Genomic DNA, 12,305 nt, shown 5'->3' with positions numbered 1-12,305 from the left:
TGGAGGGAGGACATGATGAGAAGAAGCTTTTATGATGCAGAGGAGAGGATTCAGAGATGGACAATAGAAAGTAGAGGGTACGTGTGTTTGTGAGGAAGAAACAGATACGCCAGAGAGAGAGATCAAGAGCGAGAGAGAAGTAGAGAAAGAGACAAAGTAAGAGATTCAGGGAGGGAGAGAAGAGACAGAAACAGAGAGGAGAGAGAGTGTCCGTAGTCAGGTTTGATGGTCCTCACTCTCGGTGCTGTTCATGTGCCTACTGAGACTGGCTTTGTCACAATGACTGATCCTCCCTGTCTCTCCAGCCCTGGATGGAAGTTATTACTGCACATTACTGTGTGTACACACACACACACACACCCACACTGGCGCTGAGAGAGACAAACAGCCTCATACACACACACACACACACACACACACACACACACACACACACACACACACACACACACACACACACACACACACACACACACACACACACACACACACACACACACACACTCACATTTACACCATGCGGACACGAACAGACGCACACACACACATGATTGATCCCTTGATTCTACAGTATTTGATCTATTACCTCTGTATACTTATTGAATACTGTTATTTTCTCTCTCTGCAGTACTATGAGATGTCCTACGGGCTGAACATTGAGATGCACAAACAGGTAAGAGAGATGTTACTGTCTGTCACTATTACAGTGTGTGTTGTCTGGTCTGCTTCAGTGATGGTCTTTACAGGGAGCAGCGGAGGACAAACACCACAATCACCATCCGTTTTAGCCCTCCCTGACATCAGCCGCTTTCTCGATCTCACACACACACACACACACACACACACACACACACACACACACACACACACACACACACACACACACACACACACACACACACACACACACACACACACACACACACACACACACACACACACACACACACACACACACACACATCATTTTTAATTGTCCACTGTGGCTCTTATATGTGTGCGTTTCATATGCATGAATTGCAGTATTTCTCGTACTATCTGAAAGAGTGTGTTTGTCACAGTAGGGTGTGTGTGTGTGGTGTGCATATGTGTGTGGGTGCGTCATGAGCAGCAGAGTCCTGGCAGGCACCCCATGTCCCTGTCTTTTCCTCACATTTCCAGCTAATGTGCCATTGACAGACACGTGGCACATTGTTGCAGAGTGAGCGTTGTGGCGCGTTATCCACTTGACTGACGCCTTCATTCAAGGTGACTTCCAGGCTTCTACTCCGGCATCACGGACAGCAGTGAAAATGTCTGATGGTGTTTAGTAGAACCAAACAGACTCAGTACCAGGTCTAGCAGAACCCGATAGACCCAAGGCGAGCAGAACGAGCACCAGTGAAACCAAGCCCCAGAACCACAGATCCAAAGCTAACAGATCCAGAACCACAGAGTGTGTAGTGAAAGGTGGCCGTTAGCCAGTAGCCAGGCAGGCAGGGCAGAGCTCCACTGTAAGCTCTACTGTCACCACAGAGGAGAAATGAACAGAGATCTGCCTGTACTACTCCAGAAAGGGAGAGGGGAGGGATGGAAAAGGATGGGAGGAAGGGAAGGAGGGAATGAGAGAGAGGAAGAGAGAGCAGCTGAGGAGGGAGGGGGGGATGGGACACAGGAGAAGGGAGAGGAAAGCTGAGACAGTGAAAAGAGAGGGGGAGAGAGAGGTGTTGAGCAAAAAAGAGAGAAGGGGGGAGTTAAATGGAGAGAGTGTGATATGAGAGAGAAAAGAGATAGAGAGGAAGGATGAGTGAGAGCCAGAGAAAGAGAGGGTGAAAGAAGGAAAAAAAAGAGTGAGAGTGCACCGAGAAACGACAAGGGGAGCTTTGAGCTCTGGCGAGGAATAATGAATCATGAATACATTTAGCAGTATCTGCTCTTAGTTCCTCTCTTCCCAGCCCTAGTCGTGTGCCATTACTCTCCTCATTTTCACGCACAGGGCCATCTCATGTGCTGCTGCCATTAATTGAGCCATCGCGGTCACTCGCTGTCTACAAGAGTCAAGAGTCCCTTTAGCTTCTACTGATCGGGGAGGGATGTGTATAGGAGAGGATTTGGAGGGAATGGGCCGGCTGCCAACAGGGATACTGATACTAATTGATCTGATACTAACTGATCTGATACTAACTGATCTGATACTAACTGATCTGATACTAATTGATCTAATACTAATTGATCTGATACTAACTGATCTGATACTAATTGATCTGATACTAACTGATCTGATACTAATTGATCTGATACTAACTGATCTGATACTAACTGATCTGATACTAACTGATCTGATACTAATTGATCTGATACTAACTGATCTGATACTAACTGATCTGATACTAATTGATCTGATACTAACTGATCTGATACTAACTGATCTGATACTAATTGATCTGATACTAACTGATCTGATACTAATTGATCTGATACTAACTGATCTGATACTAACTGATCTGATACTAACTGATCTGATACTAATTGATCTGATACTAACTGATCTGATACTAACTGATCTGATACTAACTGATCTGATACTAACTGATCTGATACTAACTGATCTGATACTAACTGATCTGATACTATCTATCTGTGTGTTTGTTTTCCCCTCCTTCCTGCCGTGGAGATGGTGATCAGTGATCTGCTATGGAATTATGGTGGCTTTAGATCAGAGAACAGCTAACGGAGCACAGCATACACTTGTCTGCCTCACTGGGTGAAAGATAGGGGAGCACCACTGATACTGTATGTAGGACCATTGAAGGACTAGTAGACTGGGCTTACTTATTCAGTGATATACAGTATATGTCGGCAGAAATTAAGTCATATCAACACGTGATGTTTTAGGTCTGCAGACTGCTAGTTATATATTCCATGCTATACGTTCTCAGAAGTCTCACGGATCTGCGTCCAAACGCAGACTCAGTACAGGGGTTGATTATGCAGTGAAATACAGCACATTTGGAAAGTATTCAGACCCCTTCCCTTTTTCCAAATGTTGCTACGTTAGACTTTTTCTAAAATAGATGAAATAAAGGTTTTTCCTCATCAACATACACAATAATAATAATAATAATAGTGACAAAGCAAACATTTTTTCAAATGTATTAAAAATAAATAACAGAAATACCTTATTTACATGCTATGATACTCGACATTGAGCTCAGTGTCACGGTCGTCATAAGGAGGAGACCAAGGCGCAGCGGGATAAGTGTACATTCTATTTATTAAACGAATGCAACACTAAACAAAACTATACAAAATAACAAAACGAACTGTGAAGCAATATGTCTAGTGCAAACAGGCAACTAAACATAGAATAACAACCCACAAAACCAAAATGGAAAATGGCTACCTAAATAGGATCCCCAATCAGAGACAACGATAAACAGCTGCCTCTGATTGAGAACCAATTCAGGCCACCATAGACCTACATATACCTAGACAACTAAAACCCCATAGATATACAAAAACCCTAGACAGGACAAAAACACCTAGACAATACAAAAACTAAACCAACCACCCTTGTCACACCCTGACCTAACCAAAATAATAAAGAAAACAAAGATAACTAAGGTCAGGGCGTGACACTCAGGTGGATCCTGTTTCCATTTATCATCCTTGAGATGTTTTTACAACTTGATTTGAGTCCATCTATGGTAAATTCAATTGATTGGACATGATTTGGAAAGGCGTCATTAAATAGTACCCGCAAAACACCAGTCTCAACGTCAACAGTGAAGAGGCGACTCCGGGATGCTGGCCTTCTAGGAATAGTCTTGGTGGTTCCAAACTTCTTCCATCTAAGAATGATGGAGGCTACTGCGTTCTTGGGGAGCTTATATAGGCAGCGTCATTAAATAGTACCCGCAAAACACCAGTCTCAACGTCAACAGTGAAGAGGCGACTCCGGGATGCTGGCCTTCTAGGAATAGTCTTGGTGGTTCCAAACTTCTTCCATCTAAGAATGATGGAGGCTACTGCGTTCTTGGGGAGCTTATATAGGTCTATATAAGCTCCCCAAGAACGCAGTAGCCTCCATCATTCTTAGATGGAAGAAGTTTGGAACCACCAAGACTATTCCTAGAAGGCCAGCATCCCGGAGTCGCCTCTTCACTGTTGACGTTGAGACTGGTGTTTTGCGGGTACTATTTAATGACGCTGCCTATATAAGCTCCCCAAGAACGCAGTAGCCTCCATCATTCTTAGATGGAAGAAGTTTGGAACCACCAAGACTATTCCTAGAAGGCCAGCATCCCGGAGTCGCCTCTTCACTGTTGACGTTGAGACTGGTGTTTTGCGGGTACTATTTAATGACGCTGCCAGTTGAGGACTTGTGAGGCGTCTGTTTCTCAAACTAGACACTCTAATGTACTTGTCCTCTTGCTCAGATGTGCACCGGGGCCTCCCACTCCTCTTTATATTCTGGTTAGAGACAGTTTTCGCTGTTCTGTGAAGGGAGTAGTACAAAGCGTTGTACCAGATCTTTAGTTTCTTGGCAATTTCTCGCATGGAATAGCCTTCATTTCTCAGAGCAAGAATAGACTGATGAGTTTCAGAAGAAAGGTCTTTGTTTCTGGCCATTTTGAGCCTGTAATCGAACCCACAAATGCTGATGCTCCAGATACTCAACTAGTCTAAAGAAGGCCAGTTTTATTGCTTCTTTAATCAGGACAACAGTTTTCAGCTGTGCTAACATAATTGCAAATGGGTTTTCTAATGATCAATTATCCTTTTAAAATTATAAACTTGGATTTGCTAACACAATGTGCCATTGGAACACAGGAGTGATGGTTGCTGATAATGGGCCTCTGTACGCCTATGTAGATATTCCATTTAAAACCAGCTGTTTCCAGCTACAATAGTCATTTACAACATCAACAATGTCTACACTGTATTTCTGATCAATTTGATGTTATTTTAATGGACAAAAAATGAGCTTTTCTTTCAAAAACAAGAACATTTCTAAATAACCCCAAACTTTTGAACGGCAGTGTATATATTCAGTCAGGTCTAGAAGGCTCAGTGGATATAGTAAGTGATAATGGCCTACAGAAGGCTAGTTATATATTCAGTGCTAGGCTTACAGGAGTGTGTGCGTGTGCGTGTGTGTGATAGGAATTGTGAATTTGCCCAAGGTGTGGAAATGCTGGATACAAGGATAAGGTTTAATAGACAAGCAATGGACAGGCATATGCAAACGAACAGACAGACACGTTCCTCTGAGAGGTTCACAGCAATCTGGCGTAGAGTGAAGGACAAACCTCTCGTTATATGCTCATTCTTTATCTGTTTGTTCCCTCAGTGCCAGACCCAGACCAGAACAACAGTCCGAGTCGGGTCAGAATGAACCATACATTATTCTATTGGACGCCATGTAGCTGAGTGTTTGTGTGTGTGAGTGAGATAAAGAGAGAGAGTGACAGGGTTTACAAAATGTGTGTGCTCTAGTGTCTGCATAATAAATGTGTGTGTGTGTGTGTGTGTGTTTGCTCGCTCATGCCTAATTACCACTAGCTGTCTGCCCAAACAGCCCAGTGGATGTTTCTATGTTTCTATGTGTACATATAATGCATATTAATACGTAGCCTCGGCTGGTTGTGCTTAGCTGGCATTATAACCTGAATCGAGAGCTGTGTGTGGTAGAGAGATGAAGATGGCATTATAACCTGAATCGAGAGCTGTGTGTGGTAGAGAGATGAAGATGGCATTATAACCTGAATCCAGAGCTGTGTGTGGTAGAGAGATGAAGATGGCATTATAACCTGAATCCAGAGCTGTGTGTGGTAGAGAGATGAAGATGGCATTATAACCTGAATCCAGAGCTGTGTGTGGTAGAGAGATGAAGATGGCATTATAACCTGAATCCAGAGCTGTGTGTGGTAGAGAGATGAAGATGGCATTATAACCTGAATCCAGAGCTGTGTGTGGTAGAGAGACGAAGATGGCATTATAACCTGAATCCAGAGCTGTGTGTGGTAGAGAGATGAAGATGGCATTATAACCTGAATCCAGAGCTGTGTGTGGTAGAGATATGAAGATGGCATTATAACCTGAATCCAGAGCTGTGTGTGGTAGAGAGATGAAGATGGCATTATAACCTGAATCCAGAGCTGTGTGTGGTAGAGAGATGAAGATGGCATTATAACCTGAATCCAGAGCTGTGTGTGGTAGAGAGACGAAGATGGCATTATAACCTGAATCCAGAGCTGTGTGTGGTAGAGAGATGAAGATGGCATTATAACCTGAATCCAGAGCTGTGTGTGGTAGAGAGATGAAGATGGCATTATAACCTGAATCCAGAGCTGTGTGTGGTAGAGAGACGAAGATGGCATTATAACCTGAATCCAGAGCTGTGTGTGGTAGAGAGATGAAGATGGCATTATAACCTGAATCCAGAGCTGTGTGTGGTAGAGATATGAAGATGGCATTATAACCTGAATCCAGAGCTGTGTGTGGTAGAGAGATGAAGATGGCATTATAACCTGAATCCAGAGCTGTGTGTGGTAGAGAGATGAAGATGGCATTATAACCTGAATCCAGAGCTGTGTGTGGTAGAGAGATGAAGATGGCATTATAACCTGAATCCAGAGCTGTGTGTGGTAGAGAGATGAAGATGGGCTTTGCTTTAATGCCTTCATTTCCAACACACTGATTTGCCTGTAATAGGATTGGGTCTCTCTCTCTCCCCTCTTTCTCACCACCATCACCTCCTCCTCCTCCTCTCCTCCATCCTTTAATCCAGGCTTGATCTTAGTGGGTTCAGTGCTTTTTTCTCTGTTTATTTAAAGAGCTGGATTAGGGTGAGGGGTTTATGTGGGTCAGTTGGAGGAGGCTTTGGACGGGTCAAACGTCCTTCGGTGTGTGTGTGTGTGTGTGTGTGTGTGTGTGTGTGTGTGTGTGTGTGTGTGTGTGTGTGTGTGTGTGTGTGTGTGTGTGTGTGTGTGTGTGTGTGTGTGTTTGTATGTGTGTGTCTGTGTGTGTGCACAGCATGTGTGTGTGATCACTGATGTGTGCAACCCCACTTTGCACATGTTATAGCATATGTGCTCTATGTGTGTGTGTGTGTCTTTGATGTAGGAGTGTGTGAGTGCATGCATGTGTAACAGAGCTCATTTGTGAATAATGAGGCAGAGAGAGAGAGAGAGTGATGTAATCATGTTGGAATGAGAGAGAGAGAGAGTGATTCATTCCCAGGGAGCTAGCCTTTTAGCCTAATGGGTTTGTCACTCGATCAAAAGTCCTCTGAGTAGCTACAGATGCTCTGCTTGGGGTTTGTGGATGAACGAGTGTGTGTGTGTGTGTGTGTGTGTGTGTGTGTGTGTGTGTGTGTGTGTGTGTGTGTGTGTGTGTGTGTGTGTGTGTGTGTGTGTGTGTGTGTGTGTGTGTGTGTGTGTATGTGTGTGTGTGTGTGTGTGTGTGTGTGTGTGTGTGTGTGTGTGTGTGTGTGTGTATAGGTGTGTGTGTATAGGTGTGTGTGTGTGTGTGTATAGGTGTGTGTGAGCACATATGCATGCCTGTTCATATATGTGTGTGAGACCGAAAGCATTATCTAACGTCTGTGTTCGCCTGCATGGTGTGTCTGTTTGCTTTGTGTGTGTGTGTCTGTGTAGATCCCCAACGGTGAACGGTACGCTCCAGTGCCTTTCAGACACAAATAAGAATGAGTTGTGTATGTGTACTACCAAGGTGTATGTGCGCTTCCACAGTGTGTATGTGTACTGCCATCGTGTGTGTGTGTGTGTGTGGCCAGTGTATGGGACTAGTTGTGTACTGTATAATTGCTTTGTGGTGGACAGGAGTTTAAAGCTGTAGCAGTCTGTCAGCCCAAGCTGGTAAGCTGGCAAGCTGGCAGTGTGTGAATATGAATGTCAGAGTAATGGGTAAGCGCATTATATTGCTGGGGAGCCTACGAGAGATATTGTTAAAAATAACCCTAACTCTGGGACTCAGGCAGAAATTTGCCCGCAGGACTGCGTTTTCACAGATGTCCCGTAAAGGCTTCTCTTTGTCTGCTAAAGAGCCGCTCTATGTGTGTTTTGTGTGTGTATTTTTTATGTGTGTGTATTATTGTGTGTTCTTGTGTGTGTGGTTTGTACGTGTGTGTGTGTGTGTGTGTGTGTGTGTGTGTGTGTGTGTGTGTGTGTGTGTGTGTGTGTGTGTGTGTGTGTGTGTGTGTGTGTGTGTGTGTGTGTGTGTGTGTGTGTGTTTCAAGTTGTATTAGTCGTATGTACAGGATAAACGTGTGTGTATGGCGGGGGATGTCTGTGTTTCTGTCTTAATGCTCCATGTCTCTCATGGTGGGCTATGTTGCTTTTCTGAGAGCATTTCAATATTTTTTGTGTCAATATCTCTGTGTGTGTGTGTGTGTGTGTGTGTGTGTGTGTGTGTGTGTGTGTGTGTGTGTGTGTGTGTGTGTGTGTGTGTGTGTGTGTGTGTGTGTGTGTGTGTGTGTGTGTGTGTGTGTGTGTGTTTCAAGTTGTATTAGTCGTATGTACAGGATAAACGTGTGTGTATGGCGGGGGATGTCTGTGTTTCTGTCTTAATGCTCCATGTCTCTCATGGTGGGCTATGTTGCTTTTCTGAGAGCATTTCAATATTTTTTGTGTCAATATCTCTGTGTGTGTGTGTGTGTGTGTGTGTGTGTGTGTGTGTGTGTGTGTGTGTGTGTGTGTGTGTGTGTGTGTGTGTGTGTGTGTGTGTGCTCTGTTCTGTTCTGCTCTGTTTGTTTGTTTGTTTGTTTTTCATTGTGTGTGTGTGTGTGTTTACGTGTGCGTGTGTGTGTGCTTTACTGCTCTCCTTTCCTCATTCCCTCTCTCTGTGTTTCTTTTCCTCCTATTCCCAAATAGAGGGGCCATCAATCAGAGAGGAGAGGGGGGGGCTGCTGGCTCAGCGCCAGGAAGAGAGGCTGGCACTCTGCCCAGAGAGAGAGAGAGAGACGGAGAGAAAGAAAGAGGGAGGGTTCGTGAACAGGATGAATAGAGAGAGAGAGACCAAGTGAACAGAGGGAAGGGAGAGAAAAAAAGAGAGAGACAGAGAGTCTAAATGCACAGAGGAGAGGGAGGGAATAGAGCAGGAGAGAAAAGGAGAGTGAGAGAGAGAATAGGGGTGATAGACGAGGGAGGAAGAGATCAGTTATTTTATTGAATACCTCTGTGGCTTTGACCACAATCAGTGGCTGATTAGTGCATCACTGGTTACTAATATTTGCCTTGAAGTGTTTGCAGAGAGAGGAGAGCAGTTCCATTAGGCAGCAGGGGGAGGGAGATAAGGCTAGACTAGGGTTGTCTGGCCAGGGGCACTTGCTCTCTCTCTCTCTCTCTCTCTCTCTCTCTCTCTCTGCTGCTACAGGGCTGAGGGGGACTAGGGGGACTGCTGAACACATGCAGGCAGGCACGCACGCACACATAAAATGAAACACTCACACACATGCACATGCCGCACACACATACACACACCCATATCTACACACACACACACACCACACACTCTCACCCAGCACAGCCCCACTGGGGCTCAGGGAAAGACACAGCTGGCAGTGCCCAAATATACCGGGCACCATCGCAACTCCATCACCCCCCCCATCCTCACTATGCAAACCTAGCCGAGCCCACACCATTCACATTCAACTTTCTTAGCAAAGCTTTTGCATCATGTTATAAAGTAAGTGCTCCAAGAAAGCTTACTGCAGCTTGTCTATGTCATACCAATGATCCACATGCATTAATTTCAGAGTATTAGTAATGACTCCTGTGTTTCAGCTCACTGTATTAATTATTACCCTGATATGATCTGATGATGGGGGAGCACGCTGAGTAAAGCTGTGCAGACTGTGTGTGTGTGTGTGTGTGACTGTGCGTGTGTCCCCCTCAGGCAGTGACAGACTGATGTGCTCCACAGCCTCCAGAGAACTGTGTCCTTGTCCTCCCTCTCATCCATCCATCTTCTCCTCCCTCATTTTGGAGGAATTTAGGGTGATTTGCTGCTGTGTTCTAAATGTAGCCTAATATAGACTAACACTCTCCTCTCCTCTCCTCTCCTCTCCTCTCCTCTCCTCTCCTCTCCTCTCCTCTCCTCTCCTCTCCTCTCCTCTCCTCTCCTCTCCTCTCCTCTCCTCTCCTCTCCTCTCCTCTCCTCTCCTCTCCTCTCCTCTCCTCTCCTCTCTTCTCCTCTCCTCTCCTCTCCCCTTCATCTCTCCCTCTTTCCGCCAAACAAAGAGGCAGCAGTGTTCTGTTGGCAGACTATTTATCCTCAGGTGTTTATTGACCAGCCCTCTCCTCCTCCTTTGTATCCATCCACCCATCCCTCCATCTACAGCCCTGCCAAAACTCCCTTATGCACTCTTTTGGCAGAGCTCTCCCCAACAAGTCCATGTTGTTGTTGCTGACACCTGGCCTACACTGGAGGAAGAGAAAGAGAGGGAGAAAGAGATGGGGGAGAGGAAGCAGTGCTGAGCTCTGTTTGAAGCAGGCTGCCAAGACTCCTGTCTGACAGATCTAGGATCAGTTGCAGCCATGATTGTGTTATTGGTGAGAGCAGAGGCAGGTCATCTCCACTGATCTGGAATCAGAATTCCTGGGTTGGCTGCCTGGTAGAGGGAGGCCAGCGACTGCAGTCTACTCTCTGAACAGCTCATTGCTAGTCAAAACTCAATGATTGTAGTTTCTCGGTCTAGCTACATGTATTAATGTTACACAGTATCAATACAGTATCTTGTAGACACAGTCCAGTAAGAATACTCCCCCTCTGTCTCATGGCCAATAGGAGTATACAATCCCTGTTCCTGCCTTCTCCCTACCCCCCCCATACCCCTTTTACAGGCCTTCACTAAGCAACACAACATTAGTTATCTATCAATACTGAATGTCTCTCTCTCCTCCCGCTCACTCTGTTTTCTGTCTCTTTCACTTCCTCTCTCTCACTTTCATACACGCACACACGCACACGCACACGCACACGCGCACGCGCACACGCACACGCACACGCACACACACACACACACACACACACACACACACACACACACACACACACACACACACACACACACACACACACCAGTCAGCATGCACACAAGCCCACATTATATCAACTAGGTTTTCTCTCCCCTTCGAACGGAGCGCTGTATCTATTAGAGAGCTGTGTTGTAGAATTTGGCCTTGCATTGAGATGGGGCTGGCTGTTTCTGACAGGTGTGTGAGTGTATCAGACTCTGTCAGTCACTGTCCTCTCCACTCGTTTGTCTCCCTCTGTGTGTCAGAAACATGTGTTGGAGTGGATCCATGGAGGGACACAAATACATAGAGAACCATCAAGGAAGGAGTGAGGGAGGATGGAAGGAAGGGGTGAGGGAGGGAGGGAGGGAGGGAGGGAGGGAGGGAGGGAGGGAGGGAGGGAGGGAGGGAGGGAGGGAGGGAGGGAGGGATGAATAGGGTAATAATGGCTGTGGGAAGGCTGTTAAAGAGCGAGAGAATGCCTGAGTGAGGAAGACAACAGAATGAGGCACAGTGTGTGTGTGGGCATGTACACATGCATTTGTATTATTTCATTTGTGTACATTATGTTTTGACATGTTATGTGTTTGTGAGGCTCCATGTGTAGAAGACACAATTCGATGTCCTCACCTAGAAAGAGTATTTTCAATGGGCCTTTGGCAAGTGAGGGATAATTGATGAAATAATGGCATTGAATGCAGTGAGGAGGAGAGAGATAAATGAGAAAGGGAAGGTGTTGAAAGGCCATATGAAAACTGGAGACTAATAACACAGCTGGCCTTTTAAAGCCTCTCTCTCCCTCTCACTCTTTCTCTCACTCACTCACTCATTTTGTCTTACTATCTCTCTCTTTCTCTTGCGGCCTCTTACTCTTTCTGTCTGTCTCTCTCTCATGCACTTGTTGTCGACTGGGTTTGAACCCAAGGCACCTGCATGCCACATGACTGTGTTAGCCCGCTGAGCTAAAGGCTTGAGCTTGAGGTGCTAAGATTTCAGGTCCCGGGAACGGTTACTCATCACCGAACCACCTCCATCACATGCCTACTAACCCGAGTTGCCTCAATGACATTATTGATTATTATACGAGATGTGAGATATAAGGGATGGATGAAGAGTCTGTACATTCATTGATGTATGTTTGTGTTGCTCCTGCTGCTTCCCTGAAACATATTACCCTATCAGGGCCTAAAGGAATGAATAATGTACTATATTACCTTGTATGATACATAAGATAAGACTGAAGTGTGTATATGTGTGTGTGTGTTGCAGGCGGAGATTGTGAAG

The 12,305-nt window shown here is 45.4% G+C and overlaps 1 protein-coding gene across 2 annotated transcripts in view; it reads left to right on the top strand.

Moving 5' to 3' along the window:
• LOC120054792 (transducin-like enhancer protein 4) overlaps nt 1-12,305 on the top strand; it is a 75,689-nt gene that overhangs the window by 29,330 nt on the left and 34,054 nt on the right. For both annotated transcript variants that reach the window (XM_039002417.1, XM_039002416.1), the window contains exons 4-5: nt 629-673; nt 12,291-12,305. The exon at nt 12,291-12,305 is cut by the window's right edge and continues 48 nt beyond it. In XM_039002417.1, the coding sequence (XP_038858345.1) occupies nt 629-673; nt 12,291-12,305 (60 nt within the window). The remainder of the gene's footprint in view (nt 1-628; nt 674-12,290) is intronic.

Source organism: Salvelinus namaycush, chromosome 10, assembly GCF_016432855.1.
Source record: "Salvelinus namaycush isolate Seneca chromosome 10, SaNama_1.0, whole genome shotgun sequence".
Taxonomy (NCBI): domain Eukaryota; kingdom Metazoa; phylum Chordata; class Actinopteri; order Salmoniformes; family Salmonidae; genus Salvelinus; species Salvelinus namaycush.
Note: the sequence above shows the minus strand (reverse complement) of the source record. Positions and strands in the feature narration are given on the sequence as shown.